Source organism: Varanus komodoensis, unplaced genomic scaffold (genome assembly GCF_004798865.1).
Source record: "Varanus komodoensis strain SLA01 unplaced genomic scaffold, ASM479886v1 scaffold39, whole genome shotgun sequence".
In the NCBI taxonomy this organism is placed as follows: domain Eukaryota; kingdom Metazoa; phylum Chordata; class Lepidosauria; order Squamata; family Varanidae; genus Varanus; species Varanus komodoensis.
The window spans coordinates 2,383,290-2,409,186 of record NW_025335922.1 but is presented as its reverse complement, the minus strand read 5'-3'; the positions used below and the strand labels follow the sequence as shown (position 1 = coordinate 2,409,186).

The 25,897-nt window shown below is 41.5% G+C and overlaps 1 protein-coding gene across 1 annotated transcript in view; it reads right to left on the bottom strand.

The window, feature by feature from the left end:
* MYH9 (myosin heavy chain 9) overlaps nucleotides 1-25,614 on the bottom strand; it is a 75,099-nt gene extending 49,485 nt beyond the window's left edge. The window contains exons 1-2 of the mRNA XM_044441269.1: nucleotides 25,411-25,614; nucleotides 5,953-6,305 (exon numbers count right to left, since the gene is read on the bottom strand). Of these exons, the coding sequence (XP_044297204.1) occupies nucleotides 5,953-6,285 (333 nt within the window). The 5' untranslated portion in view covers nucleotides 6,286-6,305; nucleotides 25,411-25,614. The remainder of the gene's footprint in view (nucleotides 1-5,952; nucleotides 6,306-25,410) is intronic.
* Between the last annotated feature and the right edge of the window lie 283 nt (nucleotides 25,615-25,897).

Below are 25,897 nucleotides of genomic sequence, written 5' to 3'. Positions count from 1 at the left end.
TTCCAGCTGTACAGCTTTTCTGAGAGCCTCGACTTTTTCTGTAAGTTACGTGACAGCTAGATGGATGCAGAAGAAAGTATCTCTAGTAAAAGCAGTATTTTCAAAGACCGACCAAAATGGCACAATAGTGGATAAGCTTTTGAGGTCTTCAGAACTGTTCATCAAGTGGGATTTTAAAGCTGCGAATTGTACGGCTGTAACAGCCAAAAGGGAAGAGTACTGGAGGAGGGCTCCAGACATAACAGGATTAGCTTCGGTTGGTTGTTAACAGGTTTTCAGATTGCACTAAAGCTATCAGGTGAAAACATCATGGCAAATCCCCGAGCTTTCAAAATATCAGGTTCAGCTTGGTAAAAAGGCTAGTGAAAAGCATGCTGACCCCAGGAAATTGCATATTCCACATACCCCCTCTGTATGCCAGAGGTTAACCCCAGCACCCTCTCAGTCAGTGTTCATGGTAAATGAAAAAAGACAAGCCAGGGCTTTAATGTGTAAGAAAAGAAGTTGCTGTTCCAGGATATTTATGTCAGATGCTATATAGAAGAAAGTATTGCTTGTCAAAAAGGTTTTAAACTATGAGAAAGGAAATGAAAAGAACCAAACTTATAGGCAATGTCAACTTTCATAGCAGCTGGATTAGTGAGGAACTCATGTGCTAAAATTCTTGCCTAATTCAATTATCAAAAAATGCAAAGGGAAAGATGAGTTTCAATTAGTTTCTTAAAGGCAGCAAAGTTAAAGGCAAGTGAGTAAGGAAGACTTGGTTCACACTAAATGCTGCAAATATTCCTAAAGGCTATCCCCACATTACAGCGGCAGATCTTTCTAAAAGAAGCAAATCTAACCTAACTGCAAAAAAGATTCCAGCTAGCACACACAAGATCAGAGTTACCACAGGCCACTAATGGGAAAGTATCATTATCAGAAGTATTATACCCAAGGGATTACGCTATGGAAATACACTGCACTTTTATGGACCAGCGGCTGCAACAATTCAAGCTAGAACTACATCTTAAATCTCAAGGGTTATGTTTCCTTCCTTTAACCATCACCTAGTAAAGACTAATACAGACCCTAATGAGCTGAGAATTGGGGAATGGTTCATTTAAGTTAAATGTCCTTAAAATAAAGCAACATATCGGCAAGCTAGTTGAGCATCAGAGTTACTTTAAAATTTTAAATAATTGTGTTATTTAAATTGAAGATAGTGCTTATTTATGCTACACAGTCCTAGACTAAAACTCACAAAATTACAAAATGATGGAACTGACAAGCAAATCAGGCCAATGGTAAGTGTAGCCTCAGAGTGATTTTTTGTCTGCATATAAACATCCTTAATTGTACTATATCTGGCACAGAGCCACTGTTCACTTGACCTATTATATCCATCAGTATGGAAGACTACACGTGTCTATTTTACCATGTATTCAAATTTACAACCTACACTTTTTACTTATGATAAAAACAGACATATAACCTCCTGACAGCTTTCAGTAGCATCAACCACAGTATCCTTCTGGGGCAAATGAGTTGGTAATAGAAGGTACTGTTTTGCTGTGGTTTCACTCCAACATGGACAGAACTCCAAAAGGTGGTCTTACAATATTACATGGCCTATGGATTTTCTAGCATGGGGATCCACAGGGGTTGGTTCTACCTCCATGCTATTTAACATATACATGAAACCATTAAGTAGAGTCATCAGGAGTTCTGGAGTGCACTGCTATCAATAGGTTGATAATGATATTGATGCAGCTCTATTTCTCCTTTTTATTGTCATCAAATGAGGCTATGGATGTGCAAGATTGGTTCCTGGCTATACAAATAAAGCAGATGAGGGCAAACAAACTGAGACACACTTCACACAGGACTGAGATGCTGTTAACTCTTCTGTTTAGATAGAGGGTGTTCAACCTGCTCTGGATGGGGGGTGGGTATTTGCCCTAAAGGGCCAGGGTCATAGCTTGGGGAGTTTTCCTAGAATAAGCTTTGTCACTTAATGTTCTAGTGGCCTCAGTGGCACAAGGTACTTCCTATCAGCTTCTGTTGATGCCCCAGCTACATTCCGAACTGGATAGGGATGACCTAGCATCAGTTGTCTATGCTCCAGTGGTCTCCAAATAAGTAATAGTCTATGCTCTGCCAACTTTCTGTTACTGTAATGTGTTCTACACATTGGGCTGCCCTTGAACTCACTTCAGACTGCAGCTTGTGCAAAAGAGAACTCTAATTTGGGCTGTCTATATATTCCCAAGCTCAGTTCAAGGTGCTTGCTTTGATCTATAGAACATAATCATAGAATAGTAGAGTTGGTAGGAGCCAGAAGGCCATCAGGTCCAACCACCTGCTCAGTTCAGGACACCAGGTTAAACCATCCCTCTCAGATGGCTGTCCAGTTGCATTTTGAATGCCTCGAGTGTGGGAGAGCCCACAGCCTCCCTAGGTCATTGGTTCCATTGCCATACAGCTCTAACAGTCAGAAGCTTTTTCCTGGTATCTAGCCAGAATCTGGCTTCCTGTAACTTGAGCCCCTTATTTCATGTTCTAAACTCTGGAATGATCAAGAAGAGATCCTGGCCTTCCTCTTTGTGACACCCTTTCAAGTACCTGTAGAGTGCTATCATAAGTCTTCACTTCTCATGGCTAAACATGCTCAGTTCTTTCCATCTGTCTTCACAGGGCTTTGTTTCCAGTCCCTGGATCATTCTTGTTCCCTCCTCTGAACCCTTTTCAGCCAGCTGTGGATCCACCTCTCAAGATTTACCAAGCCTGGGGCTGAAATACTTATCAAAGCACCTCTCCGGGTATAAACCTACCCATGAACTATGATAGCCAACTGAGGCTCTCCTATGCAGGGTCTGAAAGATGGCCTTCTCAGTGCCACCCACCCCCAAATCTTCTGATTAGGGAAGGCTTGCCCCAATGAGGTGTGTCTGGCTCCAGCACTGTCATCCTTCTGGTGCCAGGTTAAGACTTTCCTCTACTCCCAAGCATATGACAGCTTATAAAGGTTTCAACAGTTGCTGGGATTTGCTATTGAGTGCTACAGAAAGGTAATTATAAAATATTAATGCATGAATAGCACCATTTTCTCCCACAGGGCTTTCCCTTGACACCTGCTATATATGTACAGTGCCATATGTGAGACAGCCCTCACTGGCCCATGTAGCAGGAGTAGGACAAAGTTTTCTAAATGTTTGCTTAATGGGTGCTGGATTGAAACTCCTCAGGTTAAGAACAAATGAAATTAAATTGGGAGTCTGGCAAAAGATGCCCTTTATCTCCATAATAGTCACAATCAGCTGCACAGAAGGCAGATTAGATACCAGGCAACAGTGACATCGGCTTTGACCCAATCAGCATCCTACATACATAATTGGTTTTGTCTTTTGTCAGACCAATTAGCACCCAATGTTAGATCCAACTGCAACCCTTTCCTATTTCCATATTAATGAAGAAAGCCAATTTGACAAAATTACATATGTATGACAGCGACAGACTGAAGCATTCAAAGTCTTTTCTTTTGCTAAGTATCATTAAATAAAAACTGGGACCTGGCTGCCCCAACATATTGAATAAGCAAATTTATATATAGAGAGAAAAGCAATTGTCCAAAGACTATAAACACAATTTATGCCCTTGTACCCAATATGAGGAGTCTAGTGCAGTCATGACTATACATCACCTTTACATGCCCTGTAAGGACAAGCTGCTTATAACTGCAAATCTATGAAAGGGCCATCTGTTTGTTAATTTTATAGGAGTTGGAAAGTGGTTGTATTTAATAGAATCCTGCCTGATCTCCTAAGAGAATCTGACCTTAGGCCTAAGCAGATGTTTGAGCCAATACAAAGAAGGGGAAAGCAGGATTGTGCAGGCCTTGTTGGCTGCCACATCTGCAGAGGTCTGTATGCATACAGGTCAATGGACATGAGCCTAGATCATGTGATTTGATCCACAGGAAGCAGGAGTGTAAAAATCATGTACGCCAACTAGTTGGGCTCCCATCAAACATGAGATCCAGTGCATGAGTGTAAGACAGACCCAAGCCAGAGTATGCCAAAATGAACCAAATCAATTCCAATCTTATTACCATGCACTGGTTCCATGCAGAACTCGGGCGTAGCAGCAGCAGCAGCAGCAATTTTTCAGCAAACAGAGCTTTTCTTCCCTCCCCCATGCTACTCTGTTCCTTCCCCCTTGTTAATGGTGGTTCTTCTAGGGCTGTGGACTAATTTACATGTACATTTTGCCCATTCATCAGAGGCCTATGAAGACTGTGGCATTTACAGAAGGCTGGCCATAAGAACCACATAGAATGAAAAAACACTTAAATCCTACAGAGAAAATTAAAAATCGCTGTGTGAAATGCAGAAGCAATGAACGAAATGTGAACCAACTACAACTTTTACATTTAAGTAGACATATAGCTATTGCAACTCTTCCTGATAGAAGCCACCTCCATGAACACAATACCCAAGAAGCTGCAAAATACTGTTCGTCAATAACAATTCAGGCTATATGAAGCTATCTATGACAAGTCTGAAACTCCCTTTATAGGGTAGCAGCAGTAGCCCCATGCTAGCAGGAATACAGAGAAGCCTTGCTTGCCTAGACTATGGGTTGTGCTCTCCACACAGCAAGGGACTATTTTCCAGAGGAAGTGATCAGGAAATCCCCAGGTGGCTGGCATACCTACAATTTGTGCTGCAAGTAGTTATTTATCTATTGCTTTTCTAAAGCAACAATGTAAAAAAATTACAAAGACCAAAAACACCACTTGGTAAAGTTACAATTAAATTGTATAAACAGGAATAAAAATTTAATTCAAGTAGGTATAAGGCCTTAACAATAACAGATTACAGCTGTTTAAAACTTAAATACTAAAGGCTGGCTGAAAGAGGAACATCCTATTAAAAGGTAACTGTGCTCTCTCTCTCTCTCTCTCATTTTAGGAGACCTCTGATAGGAAAAGCATTCCACAACACTGGTACCAACACCAAGTAGGCTCCACTTTACACTCAGCCATCTAATGTCAGGGAAGAAGTGGAAAGCATGGCCTCCAAGTTCTATTTTAGCATGAGGCAGAGTCTTGTGTTGCAAGCAGCATTGCCACCTTTAGTACAAAGTACTCATTTCTCCATCACTTCAGCCCCAGGCCACCTTCTCCCAATAACTTAAAACTAGGAGCATCTCTACCTTTTCCTATGCAGGAGAAAGGGAAAGAGTGGCAGCATCTTATCAAGGCATGACTCTCATTAGTGGTCTATTCAGATTTCACATTATTCAGTTTGCTGATGGCTCATGCATAGGCAGACACTGCAAAACGTTCAGTCTTAATACTTTATTCATGCTGACATACTAAAAAGTGTCCTTGTTTTTAAAGCTCAAACTCAGGGAACCATGCTGCCACTTTAAGTGACATAATCAAAAGCCAAATCACCTGCTCAGGATTTAATCTACATCACCGCTCTGCTAATGGCCTAAAGTGCAGAGAGAAGGAATAGACTGGTTCTGAAGTTCTTGGTGGTTCTGTCTTTAGCATGCTCATTTGATAAAGTAGATTTACTGCTTCCCACTGTGTAGCTGGGCTTGAATAATATATCAAGGATTTTCCCCTAGATTGGAAAAATCTCTTCTAATCTCTCTTCTGAGGTTCCAGATACAGAAGATGCAAAAGCCAGTCGTCTATGTCAAGAACATGTACAGTTTGGAGCAAACTTTGTTGCCCTTTTCTAGAGTACTTCCCAATAGTGAAAGAATGTCAACCCACATAAAGACATGCAAATACTGGAGATGGCCCACTACAACATTCCTCAAAGACTCTACTTGGGAGGGAAATAGTTTAATGAGTACAAGGGTAAAGAATAATGTAAGATGGTAGACAGTCCCAGAGTACTACCAGACATCCCATTATTTCCTGTACCCAGTAGGGAAAAAAGCGTTACTTACATAGATAAGACCCGAGTAGTATCGTTCCTTTAGGTTATGTAACACTGAGGCTTCATTCAGACAGGTCAGTTCTGCCATGTCTTCCACTTTAGAGAATTTCGGTGGGTTCATCTTTTGGATATCATCTTTGTTTACTTTCACTTTCTTCCCATTCTCCGCAAGCTCCACAATGGCTTCATCTCCCACTTCCTCTTTCAAGCTAGCAGGTTCAAAGCCATTCTTCTCTGATGGGACCCACACCAGCTTCTTGGCTGCCCAATCAGCCTGAGCAAGAGGGTTGTTGATAAGATTTCTGTCCACATAGAGGTATTTGTCTGCATCTCTCTGAGCCATGGTGATTTACAACCAAGGTCCTGTTAAAAGAAACTTAAGATTATTATAATTGCCAACATTTTGAGAGTGTGGTGCTATCTACACAACAGTCCATTGTGAATTATTTAAGTTATAAAGAGGCTGTAGTGCATACAACTGCTATTTTGAATACACAACATATGTTTTAGGGCTGAGCAAGGGCTGTTTAACCCTTCCACAACTTATAACCCTTCCATTTGTTCAAATGACAAAACAAAGCTCAAATATATAACTTGATACCCACTGGCACCAGTTTCTCATGGGTGAACACATGATCAGTGTAATATATTGGCATGGTAATTAGCTTCTAGCCATCTAAGCTTGATGGCAACATGGTTCAAAAGTTTGTCCATTTAAAACATAAATGTCATACAACCCTGTGAAACTTCTCCATGTTTTCAGTTTAAAGTTACAGAGGCCAACAGCATTTAAATAAATAGGATGAATAACTCCTGCATAGCCTTATGCAGGAATGGAGAAGTTTAGAGGGTTATCTGCTCCAACCATACTACTGCTCAAGTGACAGGACCATCTACCTGTTACCTCCACATGGTTGAAATAAGGGCACTACATATAGGCATACAATCGCTCAAGCAAAAGTTTGAGGAAGAAAAACAAGTCCTGGTTGGTAACAGTGTGGCGATGCTACACCCACAGCACATGTATCTTATCTGATTTGGCGGCAAAGTGAGACTTGCACAGGCAAAGTGGGCTTCCCCTCAGTTAAATAAAGCGCGCGCACGCGCTCTCTCTCTCCCCCTCTCCCTCTCTCTCTCTCTCTCTCACACACACACACACACACACACACACACACGGGGGGGGGAATGAATCCTGATTCTTGGGATACAAAGCACTTCAGCTTTTTTCCCCTATATATAATGTGCCAGCACTTTTGCTTGGTGTTAGTCAAAGCTGTCTGTAAAGATATTTAGAATACAAAGTGTGTTTTCTGATGCTTTAACCAAGTTATGTTTTAAAGCAAGACAAGAATGGCTTGTATCAATAACAGATACACTTATTTTAGACTATTTTATGGACATTAATCTCAACATGATACACTAACGACAAAGCTTGAGTCACCTAAAGATTGATTGATGGATGCTTAGCCATACTGATGACACCCCTCTGGTTTTGCTAGAAATTAGAAGACTAGAGGAAGAATGATTTAAGGTTGCATTAAAAGCTAATAACCAATTGCGTACTCCTTGTGAGATGATTTACAATTAATACCTAAAAGCAGCTCTAAGAAGGGACGCTTCAGGACAGAGGTCCCTTAGCAGAAAAAAGCAAAAAGCATAATTGCAGCTATTCCATTTTCCCCTCCATAATAGTGTGTCTGTGACAAGAAAAAGGATGGAAACAACAATGGGAAAAACACAAGTTGAAGATGACAATGTCTGTCCATTCCATAAAATAGCATGAATAAGGCAGGGCAATTCACGATAAAAGCCTTGTCTGGAAGCACCCAAGGCTACATTACATAAAAGCCAAAGAAAAGCTGTCAGACAAGTATGGATCTAGAAATTCTTTCCCAGATGCTTTGCATTTCCACTGATACACCCTGATCTACAGTGACTGATTATGCAGTCATATGAGGATACACAAAATGTCTACGGTAAATGGGGGGGGGGAGCCAAAAGGACATAGTGCTTTGAGTACTTAAAAGTTTGACACTCGGAAGGGAAGGGAAGGGAAGGGAAGGGAAGGGGCAGGGAGGTGAAAATATCTTTCTATTGTATTCATAGTCCTATCAAGACTGGCAAGGCAACAGCTGCACTCTCAACTCCAGCTACACAGCTTCCTGCAAATTTAACTTACAAGGATCTAAGTACTTGCCTTTTTTGGCCATAATTGAGCAGGGCACACCAGAGAATGAGAGCTTCCAGCTGAATTAGGTTTTTCAGGAAATGATGAAACTGAAAGTAACCAAAGAGCTAAGCCTGAAAGATTCTTCTATTCCCTCAGGCCCTTTCTGCTTAGAAGACATCTGACAAGCTTTTATCATTCCTAATGCCCTTTAGAGACGGGTTGGGTGGGGGGGAGTTGTGCTTGGTTTGGTTAATGACTTTAAAGAGAAATGACATTGGAGAGAAATTCCCCTCCCTTGCCCTTTCCACAGCCTACCCCATGTCACAGGTAGGACAGGCTCTCAGGGGCTAAAGTCCAGGACCCCACAGACTAGAATGCTCCTAAAAAACTATCTAGAAAGGCAGTGAGAGGCAGGCCCCTCAGCTTGCGCGGGAGAGTGGAAGCCCCCAGGGGTGCTATTGTTGCGCACAGTATACTTTCTTGCATAGCTTTAAAATATTTTATAGCCAGATGCACAGGTACATGGATATAGATTGTTCCTCTATTATTTTTCCTTATTGTGTATTCATACATTTTCTACAATAAAAAAATAGTGCTTATTCCAAGTGTTCAGCATCAGGAGGGCAAAAGCAACCTGTTGTTCCTGTAGTCGTGGCAGTGCTTATGACACTTCACATGCTCAGAGTAGTCCTTTCCTAATACCAGGCTTGGCAAACAGTTTCTTCTCCTTTTTTGCTCTAATGTATCACAAATGTATAAACTGCTATAAAACAGAAGAGCAGGCAAGGTGGGGAAGAAGAGGAATGTCACTTGTGTGCTTCACATCTGAAGTAATCCATCTAGCCGTTTATAAAGGGACCCCTGTAAGACCATTAAGTCCAGCTAAAGGCTGCTGCGAATAGCTACAGCGGTGCAAGAATCCTTTTGACCTGGACAGAAGACTGCCCCAGGTCTTACAGGTAGGCCTGAGTCCTGGGGCAGGGGAGTGTAATATCCCCCATTACACAGTATTACACAAGTATTAGTACAGTATTACACAAATGCATAAAACTGCAAATTTGAAATTTAGTTTCACACAATAGTAATACAAGGAAGGTCACTAAGAATACATTTTCATTTTTAAAAAAATCAAAACAAATTTAAGACAAATCAGGGCAGCTGGCACTCCTTAACAGTTCTATAGAAGCGACTTACAAATCTTCATAGCTTAGAATACAAACTTCACAACTGATTCAGCTACACAAGATTCTAAGTTACCCATGATAAGGGTGCATAGTATTCTAAAGTCTGCTGTGAGATGCAAGTAATCAAGGGAAAATCTGGTTATTTCATGTCTATAACAAATTACACAACAGTTATACGTGCAGTACAGTTCTCTACCATATGGCGATACACACAATTTGCACATGAAATATTATTCCATCTTCCTTCCAAAATAGCTTCGGGGAGAACACTTAAAAGGACTGTAAATACTTTGCTATGTTTTGGAACAAATAATGACCTCAAATAATTAACATAGTTTTTTTGAGGAACCATAGCTCAGATGTAGCAGAGAACAAATCTTTATTGCAGATTTTATAGAGTTCTAATAATCAGTATATTTGATCTGCTATCGAGGTACTGACATACTAAAATCACAGCATTTGTTTTTCATATTGCTTTTCATGCACTCCTGTAAGAACCTTCATGAACAAAAACATAACAAATTCGAAGCATCCTCCAAAGATAAACATGTTGGCTTTTGTTGGCTGAAACTTACTGGCTAAGCCTTGCTTTCAACCAAAATAGAACCAGTTTCTGCTGCTGACAGCACACACTTGGATGCAACCAAATATTTTATGCAAAAAAAAAAAAAAAAAAGAATTTTTAGTTTACCCTTATAATCCATGCCAGCACTCCATCCAAGACCCATCTGTCATTTGCAACAGATTTGAAAAAAACATTATCTTGGGTTTTTAGTATCTTATATTTACAGAGTAGTCCTATTGCCCCTAGACAAAGGGCCTTAGGATTTTTCAGATTCCCAAATGAGGTCAGAAAAGAGAGCCAGCCTCACAAAAAGATTCACACCAGTAGAACGTCCAAGGAAGATTTTAAGGGGAATATGGAGTGGGGGACATAAGGAGACCAATGCCACCAAGTTAGGACATTTTGGCAATATCTCAGCCTCCTTCCCTGCCCCACCAAAATACCACAGTGGAACAGCTAAAATCAGCCATCTAGGGGAACACAGAGGCAGCCTTTACCTCCATGCTCCTGCTCTGAATAGAATACACTTAATCCTCTGATCTTTAGGCAGCTATGGGACTCTCCACTGGATTGCATGCTTAATCAAGTTTTGGCAATAGAATGTGTAAGCCTATGCCTTATCTCTACCATAGCTATCGATGACCATACTGGATCATCTGCATTAAAAAAAAAAACTAGTTTCTTAACATCTGCCAATACAGGATGATGCAATTTGGCCATTCCATAGGGGGCTAAATCATTTAACACTAAACAGCATCTCAATAGGCACTTCTGCAACACTTTTCAGAATCCTCTTCAATTTACAGAAGAATTAGTGTGATCCTTGAAAATAACAAGCATGAAAACCTAGGGAGAACTAAGAAGGCATCTGCAGCAACCTAGATGGACCAAAATACAAACCAGGCCTAAAAGACAAATACGCTTATGATCAAGAGCAGGGCAACATCTCCAAGATGGATATTGAAGTCCAGTTCTGATCAAGGACAAAGAACAATGTGAAGTTTCCTCAGTGACACATATAGTAACCTAAAACCTACATGCTTAAACAGGAACTGACAAGAGACCAGGCATAAGATGTGGTGTGGGTTTCACCACATCCTCACACAATTATCAGTAGCAGACTAAGTGACACACACCAGTTATCACACACCCTAAACTGCACCTACTGCCATTTTATGCTGCCACAACTATGAGATCTAATTTAGTGTTCTAGATACATGGAGAAAGTTTAGTAACAAACACAGTTGCTTAGTATCTAGCACCAGAAAAAAGTAACTCCGTCATGGCAGAACAGACCAAGGACTGTACATACTCTGTGTGATTAATATGAGCTGTATAACATTTGTCAGTTATTTTCTGTTACATTTGATCAATTCTTGAAGTTCATTTATATTAAAATAGCATTGTTAAAGCATATAAATCTGCTTTGTTTTTTTCTATTTATAGCCTGCTAGTCTAGAAATGGTTAAAAACAACTTTAAAAAGTATTCAAAGGGGGAAAAAACCCTGAAGTAACCATAATGCAGGGGTGGGGATAGATTTGGAACATTTGAACCAAATTAATGTTTTCCCTTTTGCTCTTAAAAGCCAGAGTTTTGATTAAAAACTCAATTTCTTAATAAGATGTTCAAAATTTGCAAGGAATACCCTTGGAGTAGCTTGTGGATCACCATACTCAAAGGCAGTGTCACACCTCAGTAACGCAACTTATTGGATGCTTCCTACTCTACTGCAAGAGAGAAGACTTGGTGCATTGAAATGAACAGCACAGCACTGCTGAGAAGGCAAGTTTGCTTCCACTCTGCTGAATCCTGCTTGTTCCTGGAACTGATCTGGTAATTACAGATACAGCATCAGCACATGCAGTCACAGCTGAAAGCTAAACAGCAGGAGTGCTGGGCAGGTAGCCACCCCTTTGATGTGGGAGAAGACAGGAGTGAACTTTGCTGGATCACTTGCAAAAGCAGCAGTTGAGAGAGAGTCTTCCCTGCATGCTCAACCTCTTCACAACTATGTTTTACAGCAGCGTCAGTAAAGCTGTGTGGCCTTTACAGCACTCCTAAGTCTTAGTCATAACCAAGAAGCAGCCTTGAGTATCTAAGTATACAGGTTAAATATTCAGACAGTTCCAGGATTCTCATACAAGCAGGAAGACTTACAGCATTCTTTGTATTTCTTTACTCGCTTGCGTAGCAATACTATTGTTCTCTCAGTAGATGTTGAGTAATGGAAACAAGACAAGGGAGAAAAGATAAGAGTAGCCAGTCCAGCTGAGCATGCAGCCATTACAAAAGTTAGTTGAAAAAATTGGCCATAAAGGAGAATATAAATGCTGCTCCTGTGGTTTATTTATTCAATGGAGACCTGGCCCTACAGTTGTTATAAATGATGAACTTTTTGTTTCAAGCTGAAATGCCAGCTTTGAAAAAGGGTGAACTATTAAGATAATCTTGTCTTTTTTAACTTTCCATTTTGGTTTCTTATTATATTCAAGAAAGCAAGTATGAAGGCTTTATTTAACAAAGTGACTTCCAAGCTGCAATGGACAGCTGATTAAGATTTATCTTAGTCACTACATCTTGTTATGTACTTACATCTTCTCAATTCCCCTTTGTTCAAAGACATTCAGTGCGAGTAAGCTACAAATACATCATACTTGCTACAGCAACTTTCCCCATGAAAGAGTTGGCACTTGACTCAAAAAGCAGTAGGCAGCTGAGGTATACTGGAAATCAAATTCACCTCTTTAGCAGAAGCTGCTGTTCAATTTTGAGCTAGCTTTCCTCACCTCCAGGTGCAGCGTGTGCAATTGACTCCCCTCTCATATGAACACATTAAGATAGCCAAAGCTTAAATTCACAAAATAGGAGACAAAATGAGACTACAACAAGAGCACAGAGATTACAGGAAGAGAGAAGCATGGCTGGTGTTCAAAGACTTACCATCCTCATCACCCAAAAATGCCAAATCCTCTTTCCAAGAAGCAGCACTATTTGAGAGCTGCTACATTTTCTGAAATACTGTTAATGTTTGACTTACTCACTGATCACCAGGAAATTTTCAGGGGCATCACGAAGCATTTATTTATACTTCCATTTATATGCCACCTACTACCGAAGTCTCATTTCTGCTACAATTAGATTTACCTTGCATCCATTTACAAATTAGAAGAGTACAGGCTTGTGGTGTTTCCAGGATGCCACCATAAGCAACAATGACATTCCAGAGTGGCCAGTTTGTGCACTCACCATCTCATCTTACTGTTGCAACTGCTGCATTAGACCAGGAAGGTCACAGCTTGTACTACTTTCTATCCCAAGACCCCTCAACAAAGAAACAATGCAGTTTCATGAGGGCATGACCAATTCAGAAGATCTTATCGGTGCAAGTACAATGCAAAAATTTGCCCTGGTCTGCCCAGCCCTACACCTACCCATTTTAAAGGTTAAAAAAAAATCACAGAATGAGCTGAACAGAAAGTTGTTCCGACTGGGGATCTGGTAGCTAGGAGTACTCCACCTTAAGCAAAAGCTGAAGAAGAGAACTATAAGACCATCTCAGTCACAGATCTGATCATCCTTTTTCTATGAATTATCATCAGTGCAAAAGTTATTTTCAGAAAGTTATTTGTATTCCCCTCTAGTCCTTTTGTACAGAGTTAGTTTGCATAAAATCCCACACGGCTTTTAATATTTTAACATGTAGAATGATCTTTACATAAGAAGTATATAAATATTTTAAATAAATATTCTAAAGTGGCACCTGTTTCTAGGATTTTTTTCATGTCTTGTTCACTACTCCTTTAGGCAAGCAAGAGAAGATGGACAATCCACTCTCACACTCATGCGAACATGGGAGAAAAGGAGCAGAACAGCCTCCTTCATTTTCCATAAGGGAAACATGCAGGACTCAGAAAGCTAAACATGTAATACTAGGGAAGGAGTCCTTCAGAATCTGAACCAACTGAGAGCTGAGGCTTGTATGCTACAGTCCGAATCTACCTTTCACCCAAAAATTAAGGAAGGTACATCTCCCAGTATTTTAAATAGCTCTTTGAACACTCTAAAGCAAACTTCCCAACATCCAGACATTTAAACTTCATCTCCCACTAACCCTAACCAACAGGACTAGTGATTAGGAATTCTAGGAATTGATGTCCAAACATCTGGAAGTCCCCAGTATGGGGAAGGCAGCTTTAGCGATTTCATAACACACATTCTTACACACATAATCCTTACAGCCTTTCGGTAAGGTACATCACTCTTTTTCACATATTTAAGATAGGAAAGCAAGGAAATAGTACCCTATATTGAACATGAAAGTAGCAGACTCTCATACCACCACCAAATTCCTACAAAGCAAGGGATCTAGAGTCCGTTATCAACAGGAGAGCAGTGTTGAACATTCCTCCCACCCCTGTGAATTTCTCCCCATTAAATCTCTTCCCCAAGTTGATTCTCTCCTAGTAGGGGTTCAGAGACAAGCAGCATTCCTTGCCTCAACATGAAAGAAAGGCAGCTTTGGGGAAGGAAAGTGTGGGTACAGGGAGGATTTACCACACACCTCACTTAGCCATAACATGCTTTAAAGTGGCCACTCCACTCCCTTTTCTAGATAGATTCCATCTGATTATGCCACCTTAAAAGTACAGAAGTAGAAAGAATACCTAAAACAAGTTTCTCACAGCTCATCATTCTCCCCAACACACACCTGGCTCCTCTCAAGTACTATGGAAGTTGCACTATTGGATTAATGAAGGCTGCTGAGCATTGGGGGAAGCTATTTCCCCCAAATGAGCATGTCAGCATTCAGCTTTCCACAGGATCCAACTAAGTGAATACAACAAAGGATTAGGGCAGGGAGTGGGACGGCAAAGTACCTTCTGTTTTCAAGAAATCTAGCATTCCCGTTTGTTGAAAGCTTTCTGTAAGATTTCTAGAATCAAATTTTGTGAGAAAGAGATTGTGTTGCTTCTCCCTGGATCCTCCCCTACTGAAACAAGTAGCAAGATGGCTTGGCTATCAAGAATAACTGGCCAAGAGCTTGCCCTCATGGAACACTGAAGCTTCCTCTAGCCTCAGGAAGAATATGGGAAACAGTACACACTGCTGACAGTTTACTTCTTTAGAACTATTTGTCTCGCCCCCTTGACTTTATCAGCTGCCAAAGAATTGCTTTTGGGATTCTGCCCTTGCTCAACAAGGTCAGCACATTAATATAAGAGTGGAAGCAGCAAGACTGCTTAACAAACAGGAAATTCTGTTCCAGAATTACTACAGCACAGCACAGTGTCCAATGAATATTTAACTACACATTTTCCTGGGTTGAGCCTTATAAGTGCCTACAAGTAGGTAACTACACAACACACCCCAGGCAAAGTTGCTGGAGAATAAGTTGACTATTTTTTTCCAGCTGTATTTAAAGGCTTCTCAGGGAAAGTTGCTCATTGCTGTTTATTTCACATATTTAAATACTCCTTCTAGCTCCTTGTCAATGAGAACTAGTGAGCCCGAATAGGACAACTAAAGGAATTGGTTCTTTGCTACCTAGTCAAATGTGAACTCTCACTACAGAGTAGTCTTACTTGAAGTCTGCAATGCGACTGTTGCAATAAAGCCATTTCCAAAGTTATACTTTGTTCTGCTGATGGAAACAAGCGTCCTTTTCCCAAGCTTCCAAAGCATGGTTTGCTGCTCAAACACATAACAAAAATAGCCATAATTTATAATTATATAGCAGATGCTGCCTAACTGGTAAGTGCAGCAGATAGGTTAAGCAAGGGGTGAGGTGATTTAAATGCACTATATGAACATAAGCTGAGAAGTTATTGCCTGAAGGACTACAAGTTCAAGCCACTGGGCTGTAGAGAAGCTGCTCTTCCCATCCTTGGAAGCAACATAGCCAGGAGAGTTAGTTGCTTTCTAAATTTGAAACATGCAAGTAGCTGAAATAATAGTGTTGAAGTTTCTTTAATTTAGCCATTTCAAAGACTGTGTCAACCATGGCAAAAGTACAAGTACATTTGATTTCCCCATGTTGCCAGTGACTTCTGAAATCTTGTTTCCATGGAGTTTAGTGTGTACAGCTTAGCACTAGTTTGCACCACAAAGGAAGAGAGAGGTTACTGGTATTCCAGGTGTGTTCTATGACACAAAACACCTGAAATATGTATATTTGCTGTCAGAACTAAGCTGCAGTGGTGATTAACTGAGATGACAAGTACAGCAATATTCTCTTTGCCTCTCATTTTGTAATTTCTGAAATCAGATTAGCAATATCCTGTTGGCAATTATGCAAGGTAAAAATGAGCTTAAGGCAACTGAAGAGTATTATAGGTGTAAGGGCAAACTGGAGCAATAAGCTGGGAAGGCCAATTTCTAAGTAGGAGTCAGGGACCACTTATGCTCTATAATCCACTCAAGTCAAAGATATTCCTTCTAATATAGGAAGATATTCCTTCTAATATAGTTAACCATCTTAAGTTAGTCTTTGTTTCATTTCCTTAAAAAATGCAGTAATTTAGATACTTTTACTATTGGGAGTCACCACAACTCAGCTGGAAGTACAAAGCATATGCTCTGCAAGTTCATTCTCCGCCATTAGCAGGTGAGATTCAGCAAGATCTCGGCCTGAAGCTCTAGTTAGTTGCTGCCCGTCAATGCAGACCAGTGTAAACAGAAAACAAATCTCTGTATGTTTCAGACAACTCTCAGAAGTCCAGTGGCCAGAAATAGTAGGCACTGATATCCAAAACATCTGGAGAGCTACTTCCTGCCCCCCACCTTACCCCAGTGAAGCTCAGGGATAGACAACCCACTGCCTTGCAAATGCTTCAGCTAATTAAAGAGTTCAAGCACCATTTGATCATCCTTGCTCATGCTGGCTGGGGATTGTGGGAGTTGAAGCCCAGTATATCAGGGAGTGGAGATTGGAGAGGGCTACATTAAGTTGTCCCACGGTAAATGCTAGATACTTTTTTAAAGTGTCTTTTCAAATAGATTTGGGTACTTGGGGGAAGAGAGTAAGAAATTATAGGCAAGGTACAACACTTTGTAGCCAAAACGAGTAGCCTAGCACAACCACAATGGAAGCCACTTTGAGTTCTTAAAAAAAAAGAAAAAGGCAGGATATAAATCTAATAAATATAGTTTTGTCAACAGCATTTGTCAATATTTGGAGGTGGTATACTTGGTAGGAGGAGGAGGCGGCAGCAAGAGAAAGCAACTAGCCACTCCTTGGTATTACAAATGAATTACAGAGTCACACATAGGACACATTGCACTCAGGAGTGAAGCTGATATTAATTAGCTCCACTTGCAGCATGCAGGAACGGGTGCATGGAAATGGCATCTTCTGTTCAGGCGGAAGGGTGTAGAGGTGGCTATTAGTTTAGAACTCCATTTTTAGCACACTTAAGCTCAACTGGCAGCTCCCCAATGCTTAAAGGCTGGAATGCATTTTATTCCAAACTAAATCTAGCATACTGTGCTCTCTGCAACTGTTGTTCCCTATTACCATGTGTGCCTTCTCAGCAGAGGGAAGAGGCAGCATGCCCACAAGGAAAACATTCCAGAGGGCAAACGCATTCTTTGTGACCACTCAATAGAGTAATCCCACTTTAAGACAACAGCAGTGGCTTTGGAGACTCCAGCCCATCCCTGCTGCTCAAAGGGCTTGGTTTTGAGTTCACCAAGTCTCCCTGGGCAACAGGATCTTTGAGAAAGACACAGGACATTGCTCACAATGACAACTGAAGCAAGAGTTTCCTTCCCTATAGGATTTGAGCAGAAAGCCCAGAGGACGTCCAATAACATCTCCAGAGCAAGCTAGTGTTCACAGCCAGTAACCAAACTCTCTCCTGTCGTGCCACAGGTGGCAAGTGATACATCCATTGACTTAGATTCGAAAGCAAAGCTGCTTCTTTTGGCTTACTATTTTCCTTTCCTTCTTCCACTATCAGCATTATCTAGCTTCTTGCTTTTAAAGTACTGCCACTTCACGGATATTCTCTTACACCCTCTTTCCTGGTTCCATTTAAGTGCAAAGTTTGCTACTTGGTTGCTGGACTCGGGCCTGAAACACATGAGATGGGGCAGCCCCTTGACTCAAAGACCACCACCCTTGTAGCAAACAGCAAGATGGGACAGGTAGAGAAGCAATAAGAACAGAAAGCGGCTGCTTCTCCACACCAGAGACACTTGTAACTTTCAGATTTCTGGTGGGGACAGGGGACTTGGATAGAATGATGCAGGACCAGGTTCAAGTAGCAAGCAGGAATCAGCACCTCTCCCAATGCCTCACCATGTTCCTGCTGTCTGGGCATAAACTATCCCCAGCTAAGGCATGTGGATACTGCTGTGATGCAAAGTTCTAGCCTTGTTCTTAGCAGCCAGAGATTTTCCATTAGTGTTACCCTTGTTTTCAACATCCTGGCCAATGTTTAGCTGTCACAAATGGTTTGCAATTATAAGCCTTCCAACAGCCCATAAAGAATTGGATCTATGATACATTATTCCCAACAATTCCATGGTACAAACAGTGAGCCTCACATAGCTTTACAAGTGTTCAAAAAAGCCCCCATCCCTGCTTGAGCAGAAATGCAGCCAAATAAGCTACTAAACTCACATCTCAGCTTTAAATCCTTGAGTTCTACTGTACAAGACTACAAAGAAGCCCCACAATGTAATTCAGGAATTGCAGCTTCATTCTATTAGAGGAGACCTTCACAGTCAGGAAAAAAGTTAAGGAGCATTGCTTGCTAAGCTACATGTGAGTTCAAAAGAAGAAAAACTCCCAGGACACACTTAGACTTCTGATGACTAAGCTATGTTGTATCTATCACGAATATGAATTACAGGCACGGTGTCTCGGGGCTACACTAGTCATGACAGCAGTTCCATGAGCTTATTCACATATAGAAAGTGAGGGACAGAATGAACAGATCTGTGAAGTTCAACCTGCAGCCCTCTGCTCAAGTAGTTACCAGTCAAGGTTACATGGAGCTCCACGGAGAGCAGCACTGTCTAATCCTTCACTGCTTTTCCCACTTGTCATTCTACATGGCTAAGCATATGGCGCTCCCGCCTACAAATACAACCCAAGAACAAAACAGGAAACTACCACTTGATCTGAAAAAAGAACTGATTTCAACCCATCAGCCAAGGAAAGAGTACAGAAGTTTCCTATTACGAGTCACTTTGCATTAAATGAAAACATAAAACAGGTTTAAATACCATTTGTGTCTGAAGATACATTGTATCTTCAAGCATAATTGGCCATTTTTGCTGAAAAGCACTATTCCTCACTAAGATTTGTTTGTTTTGTCTTTTAAATATTTCTAAAACTGAACATTTAATTATGTTTATATTCAACTAAATCTAGCCAGCAAATCACGTACACCTGTGTGAAATCAAAGTCCAAACATTTCAATGGTGTTTCCCTTAAACTAACTACATTTTTCTATACCATCCTTACAGCTTGGGATGAGGAGCTCCACCACTGGAGCTACCAAGGAATTCAAATCCTTGCCCAGCTCACACTTCAGGACACTGGATAAAGTGAAACAGTGCTATTTTCCCTTTCCTTCTCTGCCTCCATCACTCAAGTGTGTTCGACCTGCAAATCCACAGCCTCTCAACACACCCGTGGATTCCAGCCCCATCAGCCTTCATCTTTCCCTTGTTTTCTTCTGCTTATCCTGAAGCGCCAATGTCAGAGAAGTGCAAGATTGGTTTCCATGGGCTATTCAAGGAGCATCCAAGGTCAGATCCCTATCTTCACTCTCAGAGAGGGAGATCTGACAAATATTGAAAAAATGGAAAAGCAGCCTTGCTCTAACAGAATACCAGGAAAGTGAACAAGCTTATACCACAAAACATTAAAGTGTACAGTAAAACCATAATATTAACAATTGAGGCATTAGCTAAAACCATAGAGCAGCTAAAGCACCACAAAATTTAAAATGCCTGGGTAAACAAAAATATTAACCAAGTACTAAAAGGATGGCAATACAGGAATTAGGTTCAGCTATTTTGGAAAAGCATTCAGTAACTTGGGTCCTTCCACTGGAAAAAAAAAACACCCTTACTTGTTATTAAATAACACACTTCCATTAGGAAAAGTACTTGAAAAGTTGTTTAGGAAATAAGTTGAGAGTGCAGTAGATTAAAAAATTAATTGGTCTCCCTTTCTATTTAGAGTTCTAGAAAAGTCTTACTAAGCAGTTAGACAAAGATTTTTCAAATCTCTAGTTTACTGAATACTATTATTGAAATCCATATTTGTTTTTGTCAGGGCTCCAAGGCAGCAAGCTTACAAAGTTTTGCAGTGTTTTGAACCATTTGGATCTCCTTGTCCCACGTCACTCAGAACGTGCGCCTAGGAAGCCATTTAATACGGCTTTTCCCACTGCTTAGTATCTTGGCTAGGGGCTCAGAAATAAGAGAACTATTTCAAGGATGCCTGTAGCTGCATGTGGCTCATGTATTCTTGCCATCAAGAATAAACAACGTGTGGCTCTCCAGATGTTGCTGCACTCCAGCTCTCACAGCATTAGCCAGCATGGACAGGGATAATGAGATCTGGTGGAAGTCCAAGAATATTTATACACCACAGGTTTCCCCCCTTTACCATAAAACACTTCTTCCATATCCTTTTGAAACAGAGAATCTATCGATAAGGTAGATTCATAAGGTGCTTCAAGTCAATGTAAGAACCAGGTTGTCACCTTGGAGTGACCATCAGCAAGAACTATGGTGCTCTGCACATTGGAGCTACTGACGCTGAACATGCAACAGATCAGAAGACATTTGCCTAAAAACTGTGTACCAACAGTGGATTGAACAGAAACATAGCACAACTAAATCTTGCCTATTTAATCAGCTCATGCCATGAAAAGTTGCAGTATGGGTCTCTTAATAGTGTTAACACATTTTTTTCTGGAAAAACTGTAGCAGTACCACAGCTGTATCAGTCAACAGGAAAAATCGCCCCAGTTACCAACTACATCTATAAAAATAGGCACTGTGTTAAAAAGAAATCTATACTACTTTCCATCCATGTTCCAAAGGGTTGCTATGTTATCTGAATTGCTCCTTCCTAAGGAAATTGCCTTGCAGGAGCTGGCCCAGATAAAGTCCTCTTTAGAGAATACTGGGTTAAGATTTTCTAACAATATACAACTAGCCATTGTTAAAGTGCCCATACCAATCCAAAGGTTCAACTTTCTGCTGATACTCAGATGCTAAAAGTTCTCTTAGAGAAATGAACAAGTATAGCTCCATATGGCAGATGTTTCCTACAGAATCCACACTCAAAGCATGCTGCATTTTGAGCACATTCATGACCATCTGACTTTTAAGGAGGGTACTCTAAATAAAATCAGAACATAGTTATTCTGAAGTAGGATCATGCTTACTAGAAGTGCATTTCTTATTCCAGTAGCATCTTGGAATCTGCTTCAGCAACACAAACACATGCCCCAGCCTCCACAATAAATATTTTTATTATCCTGCTTGCTTCTGGCCTACCTGAATACTGGTGGCCTCTAAGTACACCAAACAAATTAGGTACATGCAGCTCAAGGCAAACAGTGCAAGCACAACCTCACTTTAACTGCAGGCCAAGCCACTCCTACTTACTGGTTTTATTACGAGTCATAAAAATTAGTGCAGTCTGCAAAGGGAGAGCAAGTAGGCAACGGACAGAACCCATTATCTCAACCACAGTATATCTGTTCTCCCTTGACAGGCTTGAGCATTTACCCACCTTACAGGTCTTTTAAAGCCTGCCCTGTCACCCACTCCCTTCTTTTATACATCCTGCTTCTATAGTGTTGTACTTCAGCACAATGGGCTGACTAGGAAGAAGCTATTCCCAGCACAGGAGAGGGGGGGCATAGCAGGTTGAATCTTAGTTCAATACTTTCCACCAGATTTTTACAGTTCTTCTGTAAGCTACACAATTCATCAATCTACACTCCTACTCAGAGCATCTTGATAAGCTACTGCTGCAGCATGAAACACTGAAGATGTGACCCCTGCCAGGCATCCAACAGCAGTAGATCTCATGTGGGGGTGGGCGAAGACAGCCAACATAATTCCAAAAGCCCTTAGAACACTATTAAGCCGTGAGATACTAAAAGCCTCCAAGTGTAATTCTTAAATGAAGAATTCTGTGACTGCCAAAGGAGACTGCCAAGACGTACTTGTTGCGAGAAGAGAAAGAAGGATGCCCAGAAAGGGGAAGAACATGCACTTGTTCAAAACAAGCTAGCATTCTTTTGAGCGTATGCAGCAAGAATACATTTCCATTACCACTTTGAAGCTTAACTTGCTTCTCACCCCCACATCCATTAGGACTTGTGCTTTTTATAATCAAATACTACCTAGGTAGTCTACAGGTAGCAACAGTAAGTATAACCAACTAAACATGGTCTATGCTGTTCAGAAGAACTACAAGACACTAGAAAGATTAATTGTAAACAGTTATCTACATTACTAGTTTCTTCTTGGCCTCAACTTAACTAGGTTTCTATCTTTCAAGACATTTTTCTACATGTGGGCAGATCAGACAGTTTCTTCTGGCGTTAACATTTAGTCAAAAGGACACTTTTACCTTTTCTTCCAAGCAGCACTGTAAATAAGGAGCATGGCAGCCAAGTAAAATTTTAAGACCATTCACCAAATTCACATGTTATATCACCACTTATTCACACAACCATTTATATACCAGCTAATTTGGGCATATTGAGCTGGTCTTGTGAATACCTGAGGTTAGGTTATTTAGAATCTGCATATCTGGAATGTCAGAATGTGAGTTGAATCAAGATTCAAAAAGCAGCATCTGGGTACAGAGAGAACTACTAATAGCTGCATCATCAGCTTTGGTGATTAGCCATCACCAGTAGTTAGAAAGGAGAAACTGGTATTGTATCATTCATGGAGTAGTACTATAGCTATATTATTCATCACAGCACAGCCCTATGGAGGGATGCAAATATATGTTTTGTGTAATCCCTCATCTAAAGATGTACCTTGGAAAACAAAAGAATCATGTGTGCTTGACACTGCCTTGTATTAGATAAGAGAGTAACAGGAAAGCTGCACATTTATCTATTCCAGCTGCCAGTCAAGAGTGCAGAGGATTGCTTAGGATAGACAGCTCCACAGGAAATCATCTGTTGCTAAGTCACTTCTAAAGCTACACTAATAGGCCCAACTTCATTCCCTCAAACCTAGCAGAAATAAGTCAACTCACATCAAGCTGTCATATATCAGAATGATATTAACAGGCCCCAAGGTAGCTCAAATGATACAGGCCCTCCAAATCATTCACTCAAGTTAGTATGCAGAATCTTTCAATTATTTCATTTCAGTTGAATATACAAGTACAGCCATAGCTGCAGACAACAAGCACATGAGTCAGACAGTATTAGCCTCTGAAAAGGTTTGCAGTTTTCAGTGGAGTGGCAATGAGCAGTAACTACAGCCATTTTTTACCTGGTGACTAAGTCAGAACATATCTTTATACAAACAGTAACTGATTATGCAGTTGTTACTTTGGAGTCAGCTGTGTCACACCTATGCTTAAGGGGAGAAACTGCATTTTAAAAAGAGTTGTAAAAGTAGGTTCATCTGAGAAATAAAGTTCATAACTGTGCCTCAACTACAGCAAGGCAGATGTTTCAGTGTTTAACCACAATTTCCTTTTACCTACACAGCTCACTGCAGTTTCAGAAGAATGCTTTTGTTAGTAATATTGGTCAGGGAGACATATATGAAGCTTTGGAGAAGCTCTTTATATGAAAGCTGACCTTCAGAAGGAAATTACCCTACAAGAGAAACAAAAATGTGCCTACAAGATTAAGGTTCATTTGTGGCCAGTTCAGATGTAATGTTTTACAGATACAAGTGATTCCTATATTTTATTTACCAGACTTATAATGCAGACTTATAAAATCCAAAATGCATTTGAGACGTCCTATTTCCCAGGTATGCCTGCAGTCAGAAGTGCATGTTACTAAAACTATTATTGTACCGAAATTCTAGTATAATTCACAAACTTCTGAAGTCATTCTTGAGACACTTTTTAAACAAAGGGCATTCTGTAGGTTGGACAGTGTAAGTATCACAGACACTGTACAGTTAAGTACTATAGGCAAGTCAAAGAGCAGAATGATGGAATAGACCATGCTCACAGAAAGAGTGTCTATGGACACCAGCACCTCCCTGACTGCATTCTTTAAGTCTTGAAACTAGGATGCTGCTGCAAAGTAGAGCAAAGGGATGGCCACTGTGTAAGCAACACGGATCCCATTGACTGCTATGAAAATCTCAAGGTGCTCTCTATGGTCTATCCGTCAATACAACCAATACACGTTTATAAGTTATAGCAATAGTCCTCAGGAACTGTACTCAAGAAAGTATCCACACTTGCTTCAGCGGTCACGATGCATCAGCAGCAAGACTGGGTAAGTAAGAATGTTCTAGAAGAAACATGCCCAGAAGTATTTGTCATTTTCTATGCTGAATGCATACTGGTTGTTGCAGCAGCATCTATCTAATGAACAAATTAACAGCCTCTCACCCTCCCCCATTTGCTCCTTTAAAAAAATGTGACTGATTCCAGAGACAAACTCTGAGATTGTTGAATCAAATTTTCTTATCTCACAGGGTGGTGGAAATATATTCAAGCAATCACAGGCATATTTCACCGTCATTAATAGAAGTAGAAGCTGGTAAGAGAAAGCTAAAGAACTTCGTTCGATTTGATGCCAGGGGAAGGCACTGGATAGCCTTGCAAGCTTCGTCTTGCCCCATCGCTCCCTCCTCCCCCTTTCCTCGGTTGACTAACGCAGAGCAGTGAATGAGGAAGTCGAGCAAGGCGGGCGGAAGCCAAGCCCATTGCAATGTCTGCAGTAAGATTGTCAGCCCGTGACTCAGGCGGGAGTCCTGACAGCTGCCAAGCTAAGAGCTGCTGTCCGTTACTTCCAAGGAAACAGGCGTATTTGCAAGGCCAGTTCAATATGAGGAAAGGGCGCAGAGTACCCCTCGATCAGAGAGGAAATCGCCATTGCAAATCGAGGTGCGCGCGCGAAAGAAACGGGCGTAAGGGCGCGCAACCAGAGCGAAAGCCTCATCATGTGCAACAGTATTACAGAAGCTGCTGAAAAACAGGAATGCGATCAGCTGCTCCCACTTCGCTCACTCTCTAAGATGCAAGAGGCTACGGGAAGGGAGGGAGGTAGTCACAGGCTGGTGAGAAGTGCAAGGAGGAACGTGCACCTGGCCAGCACATGGAAATTGCAGGACTCTCCCCAGGCCAAAAGAAGTCAAAAGATAAAGGTGGAGCCTTCTTCCAAAAGTCGGTGCCTTAATGGGTGGCCCTTCTTGGACTTCGGCTCGTCTAGCAGGAGAAAAAGAGGGTAGAAGTTAAGCCACACCCGCCCGCCTCCCGATGAACCACAACCCGCCGGCGCCAAACTGAAAACCAAGCGTCATCTTGTATGTTTTCCGTCCCGTCCCGCAGCAACCCTGGCTGGGACTTCACCTGAGTCTGGCCAAAGCCCGGGAAAAAGCCGCCGCCGCGGCTCCTGCTCCTCCGGGTGAAAAGTCTGGGCTCGGCAGCCGAAAGCTTCAGCGACTGAGAGCGAGCGAGCCGCAGTGCTATTGCAGCTTCAACGCCTCTAACTCGCCGGCAGCAGCGAGGTTTCAAGCCGGGAGGGAGCGGCCGCGGCTAAGATCCGTAACTGTGCTGCCAGCCAATAGGATCATCTGACTGAAATCAGCTTCCGTCGAGGGCGGTGCTCTGTGGAGGAGGCGTTACTTTTTGTTTAATCTCCTCGACTGACGCCCATCTTGTACTAACCCGCGCCCGCCTCGCAGGAATGGGCACAGCCAATAGGCCCTCTCGCAGAGGAGCGGAGAGTGACCTTTCAGGCAACCAATACGGGCGTGCGGAAAGGGCAGGGCGCCTCGTGGGCCTATCTCGGGCGCTTCGGTGTCCTGAGGCGTGGCAATGAGCGACGTAATGGCGG